Raw genomic sequence first — 15,219 nt, 5'->3', positions numbered from 1 at the left:
AAAAGCTAAGGGATGAGTTGAAATAATTTTCTGTGTATACAGACATTATGCCTGTCAGTGCACTGACAAAAGAGCTTAACCTGTATTAACATATATTCCTTTAAGAGCAGCAGAATTCAGCAGAAGAAGATATTTTCATTGTGCCAGTGCAAAGACAGCGGTTCTGCAATGGGATAGAGGTTTTCCCGCTCTTTGGCAAGCTCTCCCAGTGCTGTATTGAGTTCCGCAGGGCTGAGGGGGGGCGATGAGACAGCTCTCAGGAATGCTTTGTGCGTCGTTAATGTCCAGGCTGGTTGCTTCAGTCTCTCACATTGACCCAACATCTAGCATATTTTTCACAGCGAGACGATCATGGGTGTACGTGGTTTCACATTTCAGTTACTGTTCCTATATAAGCAATGGTTCCAAAAGAGGAATCTCTGGATTCAAAAGCAAATTTTGATTGGGTAACTGCTCATGTCTTTAATGCAAACACCAAGTGGAAGATCTGAGAGGTTGTGTAAATGTTCTTTAAAGTGGTTGAGTTGTGTTGCTGTGATTTTATGTTTGGGAAAGGGTTTATTTGAGAGCTCCAATGTGGCTATAGCATGACTCATACCTGCCGTAACTGAACTGCTACACACATTTGTGCATTTCATCATAGCAACATTAAGGAGGAAAATGTTATTGCTTAAATGTTGCTCTGTCATAGCTTGGGAGATTCATTTGAGGTCTTTGTTGTTTGTCGATGCATCAACATTCTCCTAAAATTCATTTGTGTCAGGGAGTCAATGCAGATGAGGATACTTGAGCAAAAGTGTACATTTGCTCTCCATTTATTCTCATTGCTGAAGAACAATTTAGATATTAAAGTGATCAGATTTGTCATTTTTATTTGCTATGGCAAAGCCGATGGTTCTAATGAAGAGTTCATTTATTCCAAGTTGTGGACAGACCTGTCAGAGAGCTCTGCTTTGCACGTGGTGGTGATTTTGGAGCATATGATTGGTTCTTGAATGTGACCAATGAGATTAGGTGTGTTATTCATACTCTTTGCTGGACTGGATGGTTTGTATGAAGGTGTCTCTGGTGTGGAGAGTCTCAAACAGAGCAGTCATTCTCTTCTGCTGGACTTTCAGACATTCAGATGAGTGCCTTTTCCTGCTGTATAATTTAACAGGTTAAATTTAGCATTGGAAACAGGGTTGCGTGCCTGCCACAGAGAACTGGATTGGGTAATGACTGAGAAATAAAAAATGAAAGGCATAGGAAAGTTTTGACGATATAGCTAGTGGTCGTTTTTGGAAAGAGTTTGGAAAACCATGTGTATAAATCAAGGTAGCATTTAGCAAAGTAGCTTAATGAATACTATAAATGGAAGACTGCTTGCATACTGTGTAGTATATGATGTACTATATACTGCTAACTTTTTAACTTCAACTTTGGCCATTTTCATGTCCCAGGGGATGATTTGTATTAAAACAAACAGATTTAAACTTTTTTATTTTTGTTATATATGAAGATCACATTAAAACTGACTTTGAAATGTATTACAAGGCCTTTAGATGTATAGTTTCAGCCTTATCCCAGACCCAGGGATTCATTATTAAAATAATAATAATAATAAAATAAAATATACAAATCATTACATGTTAAAAATTATGATAACCTTAACAAAGAGTGAAATAAATATAAACCATTTCAACATTTATTGCGCGAAAATTATTTCTATCAATTTTTCCAAAATTACGACTGACCCACAGTTGTGGCGTCATTTCCACTACACCAAAAATTTTGCCTCTAATACAGTTTTTTCAAAAGTTAGTGTACTTGTTAACCAAGTGGACAAAAAGTGTCAGTGAAGAACATGTTTAAGATTAAATAAGAGGCAAGTGATGTTTGAAGAAAACAAAGAAAATGTAAGGAATTTATCACTTGTGCACAGAAAGTTTTTATTTGGCGTAATTTTCAATCAAGCTAAAATTTTGCCAAATTATTCCAAAAAAATTAAAATATGATTTAAGTGTGTGTTTTTGTTTAGGATACATAAAATGTTGAAATTAGCCATAGCTAGTCAAAGGAGTTGGTCATTTTATTTAAAAAATGTTAATGTCATTTCCATCAGCATCATTTCCAGCACAGAATTCTATCAAACACAATACAGAATTTGAGATGTGCTGGAGATGACACTGTGGTGGGAATTTTTATGACAAAAATGACATAAACCTCCTGTGATGCATGTACACACAATGTTGGACATTGTTTGTAGACAAATGAAATAAACTAGTGTGAAAATGTTTTTATCGAGATTTGATCGAGTGCCCGAAGAGACACCCACATCAGCCACAACATTAAAACCACCTGCCTAATATTGTGTAGGTCCCCCTCATGCCGCCAAAACAGTGCCAACCCACATCTCAGAATAGCATTCTAAGATGATATTCTTCTCATGACAATTGTACAGAGTGTTTCATTATACATCTTATTAAAAGACTACTTGCCAAATAAATAAATAAATGCACATGAAACATTGATGTGAGATGAAAATAATGTATCAGCTTACTTGTATAGATTGCACTGTGATCTGAGGAGGAGGAATGATGGCTCGCAAATACCCAGATGAGCGGTCATCATGTATGATTTAAGTGTGTGTTTTTGTTTAGGATACATAAAATGTTGAAATTAGCCATAGCTAGTCAAAGGAGTTGGTCATTTTATTTAAAAAATGTTAATGTCATTTCCATCAGCATCATTTCCAGCACAGAATTCTATCAAACACAATACAGAATTTGAGATGTGCTGGAGATGACACTGTGGTGGGAATTTTTATGACAAAAATGACATAAACCTCCTGTGATGCATGTACACACAATGTTGGACATTGTTTGTAGACAAATGAAATAAACTAGTGTGAAAATGTTTTTATCGAGATTTGATCGAGTGCCCGAAGAGACACCCACACACACCGATCAGCCACAACATTAAAACCACCTGCCTAATATTGTGTAGGTCCCCCTCATGCCGCCAAAACAGTGCCAACCCACATCTCAGAATAGCATTCTAAGATGATATTCTTCTCATGACAATTGTACAGAGTGTTTCATTATACATCTTATTAAAAGACTACTTGCCAAATAAATAAATAAATGCACATGAAACATTGATGTGAGATGAAAATAATGTATCAGCTTACTTGTATAGATTGCACTGTGATCTGAGGAGGAGGAATGATGGCTCGCAAATACCCAGATGAGCGGTCTGATTTGTGGATGTGCGGTTGTTACTGAGAAATATTAAACCGCTAGATGGCGCCATTGACCTGTCAGAATCGAGTATTCCAGGGAGCCGTGTAATAAAAACCAATAATGAAGTAATAAAAAAATAAAAATAAAACTTTTGGCAGCATGGTCAAATAATTAGTCAAGTAAGAGATTTAAAATCTGTCACATTGCATTGGGTTACATTATTCCACACAGTATGCTCTGTTGTATATAGTAGATAATCTGGAAAATTACATACAGCAGAGGTAGTAGGATTAGTGTGCTATTCTGAACATAGCCTGTCCTTCTTTCTTCTCAACTCTCCGTGACTCTTTAAGTTATCTCTCTCTCTCTCTTCAGTTCTTGCAGTGAATTGCATCCAGAACTGAATGTACAGTAGGTGATGAAATTCACTAAGGTGATGTAATTTTCAGGCTTGATTATGTAGACGCCCAGCCCTGACTCCACAGCTGTGTGTACCTGAGCCCTGCCATGAGCTAAAACACATCCATCTCCAACAGCAAGAGACCACAGTCTGGGCTGTTTGGCAGGCCAAGTGACCCAAACTCTGTGTGGTGTTGTGAGAGTAGACCACAGACACACCCTGCTGTGGACTGGGAATATTTCATCATGTAAATGATACTAGTTTCCTCTGAGGCTGACGTCGCCTAAGCCAGATGCTCCAGTGTGAAACGCCACCTCTTACTGACCCAAAGAATTCAATAGAGAAGGTTGTAACTGAATACAATCTGTAGCTGGGTTTCCATTCATATGGTTAGCATTTTAAAGTGCATTTCTTAAAATTAGACTAAAGACAATGTGAATTATTGCGTGTTTCCATCCACTGCATCGTGCATTATCTTGAGGGTGCCCACCGTGTCATGATGCAGCAGCTTAATGATTTCCTTGCTTCGGGGAGTTGTATTTGTGGTATTGGAGCAATTGTATATTGTTTTATTAAATGCTGCCAGGAGACACAACATTATGAATGTAATATCTTATTTAATAAGTGCTAAAATGGCTGCTATGCCCATACGCCACCAGCCTTCGTATACCTGGAAGCGCACATGCTCAAACCTGTTTTGGCAGATTGTGAGGACCCACTTTAATGGGCAGCTGTGTGCGAAAGACTTCCTGATGTCACAGGCTATGTTCGAAGAATTGTGTGCCAATGTCGTGAAAAGCAAATTTTCTTAATCAACCACGTCATTTGATATCACTTCTATAACACTCTCGTCTCATGTGTCAGCTTGCCTGTTTGGCTGGGCTCGAACTGTGGCCTTCCAAGTCCAGTGTCTAACACTCTATGAGATGAGCTACAGAGCAAGCTAATCATGTTGGAATGAGTGTGTAAATTTAGGTCAGTCTGTAATACAACCGTTAAAATGTGTCATTTTTCAAATGATGCGTTATAGTAAAAGATATCATAACATAGCAGTGTGTGAGTAATAGTGCGAAAAATAAGTATTTATAAAGTCATAATCAGCTGTTGTACTCATGATTTGTGTGAAAGTGAATAAAACGCACAGTTGTTATAGGGCCTCTATTTCACCAGGAAACTGCAGTGAAACGTAGAACACTGAAAGCAAAACTCAGTTTGCTAAAATGTACTTATAGTAACGTTTATTCTATGAGACTCGGTTGGTTTATGCACATAAAGTGCTTCCATTCTGCTTTTATTAAGCTCAAATTTAAACAAAAAATGAAAACCCAGCATTTGTACACAACCATCAAAATTTTGGAAACACCTACTTATACTTATTATTAATATTTTACACAATTTAAACACAATTTAAATAGGCAAAGTTGATATTCATCTCAATGGTCAAAAATGATATTTGTCAACAAAACTAGGCTAATTTCAAGTGTCCAAACTTTTGAATGGTAGTGTATGTGTGTGTGTGGTATGTACATGTATGTGTCAGAAAAATTGTCAAAAAAACATTTTTTTTGTTTGTTTTCTGTGTCACAGTCACAGCTGATATTTTATATAGGGAAACTCATGTCAGTGATGCTTTAGAAACACTCACAGGATAGTCTGTTTCAATACCTTCTGTCCTTAAGAGACATCCATTGTTCTCTACAGATACCATATGAATGACTGATATGACACTGAGGGCATAGAAACATGGGTATGTGTGTGTTACCAGGTTTCTGGCTAACATCTTTCATATGATGTTTCAGATACATCATGATGGTGCCGTGGATGGCCGCCTCGGTGTGGAGCGCTCCTATTGTTTTGTTGTTTTTGTTTGTTTGTCCTGTGTTTAGTAATCTTTTTCAGTCAGTTTTACCAGAGACGAACTGCTGAACATTCAACAGCATACACAAGTCAATCTTTTCCCGGATTTTGAATATTCTGAGGTTTTGTTGGACATTTTAGTTGGAGGCGCGGCTGTGTTGTTTAAACGCGCTATGAGACGCAGGCGAGGGAGACGAGCAGGCGCGCTGCTCTGGCTCCGTCGGCACGAATTTCGAACAGCGCTGCCGAGCATTCATCTTGCGAATCTCCGCTCTCTCCCTAACAAAACGGTCGAACTACATCTCCTCTGTCTGTTGGGGATAAAGTCTTGTACAAGCAGGCCAGGAACACACTGAATAAGGGAATCAGAGTGGCTAAAAGAAGATACTCTGAGAAGCTGAAAAACAAGTTTTCAGCTAACGACCCTGCATCAGTGTGGAGTGGTATGAAACAACTTACAAATTACAGGACTCCTACCCCCAACCCTGTGGTGGACCAACAACTGGCTAACGACCTGAATGTGTTCTACTGTTGATTTGAAAGGCCCAGTCACACACTTCACACCCACTCTGACCTTCACTTCACACAAACAACAACACCTCCTGCAACCCCCCTCCTCCCCCCCTCTTGCTACTCAACCTGCACTTAAGATCTGTGAAGATGATGTGTGCCATGTCTTCGATAACAAAGGATAAGGAAAGCACAGGGCCCAGATGGCATTTCATCTGCATGTCTTAGATCCTGTGCTAACCAGCTGGCCCCATCTTCACACAGCTCTTCAATAGATCACTGGAGCAGTGTGAAGTCCCATGCTGCTTCAAACATTCCACTATCATCCCCATCCCAAAGAAACCAAAAATCACAGGACTTAATGACTACAGACCTGTCGTATTGACGTCTGTGGTCATGAAGTCATTTGAGAGACTGGTGTTGGCCCACCTGAAGGACATCACTGGACCCTTTCTAGATCCCCTTCAATTTGCTTATCAAGCAAACAGGTCTGTGGATGATGCAGTTAACATGGGATTGCGTCATGTCCTGCAACATCTGGACAGACCAGGGACATATGCAAGGATCTTTTTTGTGGACTTCAGTTCGGCTTTCAACACCATCATCCCAGCTATTCTCCGGACTAAATTACACCAACTCGCTGTTCCCATGTCTATCTGTCAGTGGATTACCAGCTTTCTGACAGACAGGCAACAGCTTGTAAGACAGGGGAAATTCACTTCCAGCACCTGTACAATCAGCACTGGTGCCCCCCAGGGATGTGTGCTCTCCCCACTACTCTTCTCCCTCTACACCAATGACTGCATCGCCAAGGACCCCTCTGTCAAGCTCTTGAAGTTTGCAGACGACACCACTGTCATCGGCCTCATCCGAGATGACGATGTGTCTGCATACAGAAGGGAGGTTAAACAGCTGGCTGTCTGGTGCAGTCAAAACAACCTTGAGCTGAACACGCTCAAAACGGTGGAGATGATTGTGGACTTCAGGAGGAACCGCCCAACACTGTCCCCCCTCACCATTCTAAACAGCACTGTGGCAGAAGTGGAGACATTCAGGTTCTTGGGCACTACCATCTCACAGGACCTGAAGTGGGACACCCACATTGACTCTGTTGCGAAAAAGGCCCAGCAGAGGTTATACTTCCTTCACCAGTTGAGGAAGTTCAACCTGCCACAGGTGCTGCTGATACAGTTCTACTCAGCAGTCATTGAGTCTGTCCTCTGCACTTCTATATCTGTCTGGTTTGGTTCAGCTACAAAATCGGATATCAGAAGACTACAAAGGAAAATTCAGACTGCTGAGAGGATTATTGGTTGCCCCCTGCCCTCCCTTCACGAACTATACACTTCCAGAGTGAGGAAAAAGGCTGGAAAAATCACTCTGGACCCCACTCACCCTGCCCACTACCTTTTTGAACTGTTGCCTTCTGGCCGACGCTTCAGAGCTCTGAGCACCAGAACCATCAGCACAGGAACAGTTTTTTCCCCCAGGCTATCCATCTCATGAACAGTTAAAACTGCCCCTTTGAGCAATAATGAATGTGCAATACACAGCTTAGTCTTTTTATATTATCCAACACATCCTACCTCTTCTCCCATTACATTCCCTTGCACTGTATATAACCGATTTGTATTTAGATTTGCACTACGTATGTGTATGTGTGTGTGTATGTATGTATATGTATGTATGTATATTCATACGTATATATGTATATGTGTATATATGTGTATATGTTTGTTATATATATATATATATATATATATATATATATATATATATATATATATATATATATATATATATGTGTATGTGTGTGTGTATGTATGTGTGTATATGTATGTATATATGTGTATGTATGTATGTGTATATGTATGTATATATGTATGTGTATGTATGTGTGTGTGTATATATATATATATATATATATATATATATATATATATGTGTGTGTGTGTGTGTGTGTGTGTGTGTGTGTGTGTGTGTGTGTGTGTGTGTGTGTGATATATATATATATATATATATATATATATATATATATATATATATATTGTCTATTGTGTATTCTATAAATACTTTTTTCTTTTCAATATTTATTATTTTTTTAAAGTCTTGTTGCTGTGTTTGTATTGTTGTGTACTGGAAACTTCTGTCACCAAGACAAATTCCTTGTATGTGTAAGCATACTTGGCAATAAAGCTCATTCTGATTCTGATTCTGATATGACAAAATGTTTCATCACTGTGGCCTTAAAATTTGGTTCGATTTTATAAGAGCCGTTTTCATTATTGTTTATAAAACAGTTATTTTGTTCTTGTAATCTGATTCGATAAGTGGTACTTCACGAGTGCTGATATTTACTATAATAGCACTGGGATGCTGTTTGTTTCACTCCATTTGTCTGTGATCACAACATAGAATGCCAATGCTTGATACTTTTTTGCTTCTATTTAATCTATTTTTATTGGAGGAGCAAACATAACATAATTGTCAATATTGTGTCACTCTAAATTAGCTTTTTGTTTATAGAACTTGATGAGTGAAATTTGGAAACCATATATCTGCATAACCTGACCGTAATTCATTGCAATGCCTGTAGGGCTGCACAGTTATATATTTTTATATATATTTCATATAATCTTTTTGGGCGATGCGAAGAGATACGGCAGTTTGCCCGTATCTCACACATCTGGTTCAGTAAATCTGCTCCCATGTTTATTATGCCCGGCACATACGTTGTGCTTAACGAATGAAGCCCCGTTCACATTGTCAGCGATTTTGTCGCTAGATGTGACAGGAGACCATTGATTTTCAATGAGAGCTGGCGACTCGAGCGACAGTGACCGTTGGCAACATGATGTGGGTGTGCCAAGAGATGCAATAAGGTTGAGAAACTTTATGCAAATGAAGAGCGATATCGCGCAGCGACAGCCAATGGGAAAATACAGTGAAACTCATGTCATCTGTCTCCTCTGAGATAATGGAGACAAGTGCAGGAAGGACGGTTGTTGTTGTCATCGATTTCACGGGTCTATATCATTATTATATATCATCGTTTCTGTAACAACTTGGATATAATAAAACAATGATGCATGGAAAAATGTGTCAGAAATTGCCGGCATTCTGAGTGAGTTTGATTGATACATTGAAAGATCGATCTTTGTGTTGAGAACATGCATTGAGTTTTGCTGCAGTTCATAACATTTTCCCGTCAAGAATGCTAATTTTAAGCGGCAAGTAAACTGATTTCTTATCAAATTGGATAATATACCAGAAATTGTCGACACTGTTAGTGAGTTTAATTCATACATTTATAGATTGTTTGTCTTGTTCATGATAGGATGCATTGAGCACAGCTGTGGTTTATATAAAAGCACTCACCCCACAAAAAAAAAAAGCACTCACAAAACAAAAGATTCCTTGTCAAATAAGAGTGATATATTCATTTTTCTGGCAATCTAGCTCATCTGAGGTCAGAGTTTTGAGTCAAGCGAGTACCTCCTGAAAATTTAAATATGCCAATTATTGCCACAGAAAGTGGAGAAAAACATTGTTAAGGTTTCGCCCATTGTACAAAGTTGCCTGGGTTTGTTCTTGGTAGGCAGCAGATGAGTAGCCTGCCAGGAATAACTTGGGACATTTTCTCCTATTGCGTGAAGTTTCAGGAAGTAAAAAAGAAATACTCAAACCAGCCCATCTGGCACCAACAATCATCCATGCAATTATCTAATCAGTCAATCGTGTGGCAGCAGTGCAGTGCATAAAATCATGCAGATATGGGTCAGGAGCTTCAGTTAATGTTCACATCAACCATCAGAATGGGGAAAAAATTTGATCTCAGTGATTTGGACCATGGCATGATTGTTGGTGCCAGATGGGCTGGTTTGAGTATTTCTGTAACTGCTGATCTCCTGGGATTTTCACATGCAACAGTCTCTAGAGTTTAGTCAGAATGGTGCCAAAAACAAAAATACATCCAGTGAGTGGCAGTTCTGTGGACGGAAATGCCTTGTTGATGAGAGAGGTCAACTGAGAATGGCCAGATTGGTTCGAACAGACAAAGTCTTCGGTAACTCAAATAACCACTCTGTACAATTGTGGTGAGAAGAATATCATCTCAGAATGCTATTTTGTGATGCGGGTTGGTGCTGTTTTGGCGGCACGAGGGGGACCTACACAATACTAGGCAGGTGGTTTGAATGTTGTGACTGATATATATATATATATATATATATATATATATATATAAAAATAGATAGATAGATAGATGTTCATTATTTCCCTTGATATTGTAAATTTTATGATTAATTTTAATGGAAAAGCGAGCAATGGACATGTCCGTGATTAGTTACAATGCTGAACCAGTACAAAAAAACACATTGTAAATAGAACATTTTGACACACTGGGAAAAGACCTATGGAATGCTGTAATTATAAATTATTTATTAATTATTAATAATCTTAATTATTTATTCCATTTATTTTGTGCATCGCTAAATGCCTCTCAAAATCAAATACACAAGTCAAAGTCAAAATGTTTATGCTCCTGCATTGGAAACAGAGAAAGCTTTGTGCGGTAATAAGTTCTTTTTTTTTAATTATTATTATTTTTTATTATTATTTTTATTTGACTTGTCCCTCCTTTTCTTCAAAAAAAGCAAAAATAGAAAAAAATATAAACACTTTACAGCTCAAATAATATCCGAGTTTTAACAGAAGAATGAATGTTAATGCTTTTATAAATGTATAAGCTTCACATTTCCCTCCAAACTCTCCAAGAATTGGTCCCATTCACTTCCATTATAAATGCCTCACTGTAACCTCGATTTTTGCTTTTTTTAAAGAAAAGTAGGGACGAGTCGAAATAAATTTGTGGTAATCAACATTATGCCTCAAATGCTGTCGATTGAGCTTAACTTGTATTGAACCTGGAATATTTTTTTAAATCTGGCTTGTGTCATTTCCCAATCATGTGACCCTGTTTTTTTTTTTTTTTTGCTGTTTACAGTATACTCTCTCACTGTTTTTATGAAATGTCAGAGTTATACACAACACTTCATATTTCTCCTCTCAGTGAGCCTCAAGATATCTGCAAGGTTACCTAAACTGTAGTCTATTGGTAAAAGACCAGGGTTGGTAAGAGAAGAGCTCAAACACTGCAAGGAGAAATCCATGAATTACCAATGGTGTCCTCAACTTCAGGTTGCTCCAGGAAGGACTGTCTCTTTGATAAGTGTGCTGTTAGTTGCTTTGGATAAAAACATCTGCTCAATGACTAATAGGTACATTTTCTTCTCTCTTGCAGGCCAAGAAGGATGGTTGTGAGCGCAGTGAGGCATCGGCTCTGTCTCCGGCCACTGAAGAGGAGCCTTTCTCATGGCCGGGGCCTAAAACACTGCACCTGCGGCGCACCTCGCACGGCTTCGGCTTCACACTTCGCCACTTCATCGTTTACCCGCCGGAGTCTGCAGTACAGTGCTCTCTTAAGGTCAGTATTCATTCACACACACTAAGTGAAGTTTGTGTAATTGGTTTAATTCAGCTGTCTTCAGCAGAAGTTTGGTGCTTTGCATTTTTCTGCCACTCTTGCAAAGATGCACTTAAAGCTAAGTGCAAACATGGAAAAATGCTCTTCCCCATAGAGTAATAGGATAATTCAAGAGCTTTCTCTAAGAAAACATCTATCCTGCAAAAACTGTTCTTACTCTGTATTTCTGTCTTGTTTTCCAGTAAAAGATTTATAAATGGCCTTAAAACAAGATGCAATTACTTTAGATACATTTTACAAAATCACAAGATGGGGAGACCCGGGGTACATCTCAGTAACGATAACATTTGGAGTCAAAAGTCCACTTGCACAAATGTACATTTATTTTAGCTGATGTTTTGTGTGTTGGTTTCAAACACCGAGTTCAAAACTCTTAAATTAGAAAAAATAAATAAATAATTAATTATACCCTCCAAAGTAAATTTTCACAGTCATCATTTTTATATAAACAAACAGTGTATTATGATGGCAGAGTTCTCTTGAAAGGTTAAATTGTGTTCATGGGACAAAGGTATTTTTCATGAAAGTCAGGTTGGGTCATGTTGTCACGTGTTTTAAATGTCATGAATTGATACAATCAATTACAATAATGGTTGACAAAAAACATTTTTGGTCACACTTTATATTAGGTGTCTTTAAATACTGTACTAACATTAATAAACATACAATACAATGTCTTTACTGTGTAACTACATGTTGTTGTGCAAAATTCTCTCAAGGTTCACTTTTGCTGCTACTGAGATTGAGGTATGGGTATGTTTAGGAGTAGGGGTATAGTTAGGGTAAGGGGTTAGAGTTTGTTTTTATTTTTATTCCTTTTTCTCCCAATTTGGAATGCCCAATTCCCACTACTTAGTAGGTCCTCGTGGTGGCACGATTACTCACCTCAGTCCGGGTGGCGGAGGACAAGTCTCAGTTGCCCGTCAGTCCGCACAACTTATCACGTGGCTCATTGTGCATGACACCGCGGAGACTCACAGCATGTGGAGGCTCATGCTATTCTCAGCGATCCACGCACAACTTACCACATGCCCCATTGAGAGCGAGAACCACTAATCACGACCACGAGGAGGTTACCCCATGTGACTCTACCCTTCCTAGAAACTGGGCCAATTTGTTTGCTTAGGAGACCTGGCTGGAGTCACTCAGCACACCCTGGATTCGAACTCGCAACTCCAAGGGTGGTAGTCAGCATCAATACTCACTGAGCTACCCAGTTATGTGTTAGGGTTGGGTTTATGGTTAGGGTTAAGCATAAGGTTAACAGTGTAACTGCAATTTAAATGCAGGTACTTTAAATGTAAGTACATTGCAACAACACGTATTTACAATATAAGTACATTGTAGCAAATGCGTAAGTACATAGTGGTTAAAGATGCCTAATATAAAATGGGACCAAATGTTTTGTATTTTTGGTATTTTAACTTATCCATTTTTGTTGTTTCATGAATTGTTTTGTGTCATTGTTTTGCTTTTATATTCTTGCTGAAAAGCATGTTTATAAAATGCAGGTGTAGATTTAAAGATGAACGTAGATTTTGTTTTGTTTTGGGAGGTGACAGGGGTATGTGTTCACATGAAACCTATGCCATGGGTTTAGTGGCAAGTTCCACTGTGGCAACTTACCTTGCTATTGGGGCAAGTTGTCACAAAACGTCAGTGTGTGTGTTCAGTGAACTGTATATTTTTACCCGGGCAATAACGGTGGAAATGTTCAAAAGCTTTTTTTTAGCCAAGACTTGCAGACAAAAACTGATAAAAAAAAAAAAAAAAGCTACCTTAGAAATATTCACTGGACAAAAAAGTGTGACAACTAGCCCCAGTCTGCCCTGCATTGTTGTCAGAGAAATCTAATTAAATGTAGTAGGGTTTAAGCATAAAACAATTGTGTTAGAGACTGGTTCTAGTTTAAGTGGGCAGTTCTTGGCCAGAATAAGCTAGTGGACCAGACTTTATTGTGATGATAAAACCTTTGGGTACGACTGCACGCAAACTAACCCTCCTTCCTGTCTGAGTGGCATAAGCCAGTGGTCACTGACTAAAGTTGATTAAAGCCCACCATAATCAGCTGGCAGTTATGAAGTCTTTGGAGATAACTGCTGAAAATGGACAACCTGGCAGGATCATTCTCATCGCTTTCACATAATGCTTCCTTACAGCTTAGTTACTGTTAGCAAACACGTGATTCACTCTAATCCCTGAGACTGCCAAAAACATGGACACAAACATGAATATGGATGCTCATATACCAAAGTCACTTTAGGGAATTAAACAAAAATAACTGATGTAACTAACAGAAATGGGTTAGATTAAGGTGATTAGGATTAGCCTTTCACTGTAATTCATCCGGATTATGTGAAAACTCAGTCCTTATATGAAACTGCTTTTCCGCAAGGCATTTCCACATCCATAAGGCCATTTCGTGTCAACTCAACCAGAGGGTCCCGACTCAAAATTTTATTTGTGATTATTTTTTTCTACTGTTGAAACATAAACATAAATGAAGATGAAATCCAAAATAGTCAATGCTGTGGATCATTATTTACTGAGTATAGTCCATTATTTTGTAGAGGGAGGTCAAAATGATGTTTTTCGACTATGATTTTGGAGCAAAATTACAGTTCGAATAATAACCTTAGAAAGGTGGCATTGCCATTATTTTACTTTTGCACCAAGATAAGTAGATATATTACTAAAATCAGATGACTTCAGCACCCCTTATGCAGTTTAACAAGTGCTCAGAGGAAATGAAAGATCTGAGACTTAAAGAAAAGCGCTAGTTCTTCCTAATACCTTTCTACTCATATTTCTGCTTCGTCTCTGATGTTTCTCTCTCTGTGTATGTAATCCCAACCACTGGGATTACATTTCAAATGGATGTAGTTCTGGTCCCACAGGCCTCTTGATTGGATGAAGTTTTTGAAATGGCAGAGATATAACACTCTTTCATCTTCTCTCTCTTTCAGGATGAAGACAATAGCGGCAGAGGTGAGTTCTACCAGTCTGTGATCCACATTGTGTTTGTTTAAGGCTTTTTTATTCGAGACAGTGAACACAACTGAGGATTTGACTGGCTGCACTGATCACAGACTCATTCATAGTGAACAAAGCTTCCTGTCTATATAAGAACATAGCCAGCGGTGGAGTTACAAAAGATAATCAGTGTTTCTCTTGATGGAATGTTTCCATGTATTCTAGAAGATATCTAGGTACATGCTTCAGAATAATAATGTGTAGGAAGTTATGACCTTTTCAGGCCTCTATCTGCAGTGTCTGCCAAGAACTTCTGAGCGAGGTGTAATATTCAGTGATTTGTATTTGACCTTATACCATCTGAATAGTTGGAAATCTTTGATGCTTGCGGCCAGGGCAGGAAATCTCCCAGCTGGCTGTGTAGCGTGCTCTCTGGCATTTGATAAGCTTAGAGTTGGTGTTAAATTACTGCAGAGGAACATCCTGACTGTGGAAAAGCAGGTGTCTGTATTAAGCATTGAAAGATCTCTTATCTGAGGGTATCCTGAGATTCAGGTGCCTGAGATAACAGAAGCATTTATTGTGATCATGAGGTCTTCACTTGCTGAACTAAACACATATTGATGTCTCCTAACAAATGTCTTTTTTGACTGTTGCATGTGTAGGGATTTTCTATAGGGTGGCTGTAGTTAATCAATGACCCTTTCTGT

The 15,219-nt window shown here is 38.5% G+C and overlaps 1 protein-coding gene across 7 annotated transcripts in view; it reads left to right on the top strand.

Moving 5' to 3' along the window:
- LOC127434231 (rho GTPase-activating protein 21-like) overlaps positions 1-15,219 on the top strand; it is a 196,415-nt gene that overhangs the window by 107,386 nt on the left and 73,810 nt on the right. For all 7 annotated transcript variants that reach the window (XM_051686807.1, XM_051686808.1, XM_051686809.1 and 4 more), the window contains 2 exons: positions 11,294-11,476; positions 14,503-14,524. In XM_051686807.1, the coding sequence (XP_051542767.1) occupies positions 11,294-11,476; positions 14,503-14,524 (205 nt within the window). The remainder of the gene's footprint in view (positions 1-11,293; positions 11,477-14,502; positions 14,525-15,219) is intronic.

Source organism: Myxocyprinus asiaticus, chromosome 44 (genome assembly GCF_019703515.2).
Source record: "Myxocyprinus asiaticus isolate MX2 ecotype Aquarium Trade chromosome 44, UBuf_Myxa_2, whole genome shotgun sequence".
Taxonomy (NCBI): Eukaryota; Metazoa; Chordata; class Actinopteri; order Cypriniformes; family Catostomidae; genus Myxocyprinus; species Myxocyprinus asiaticus.
This window is presented reverse-complemented; position numbering and strand designations above follow the sequence as displayed.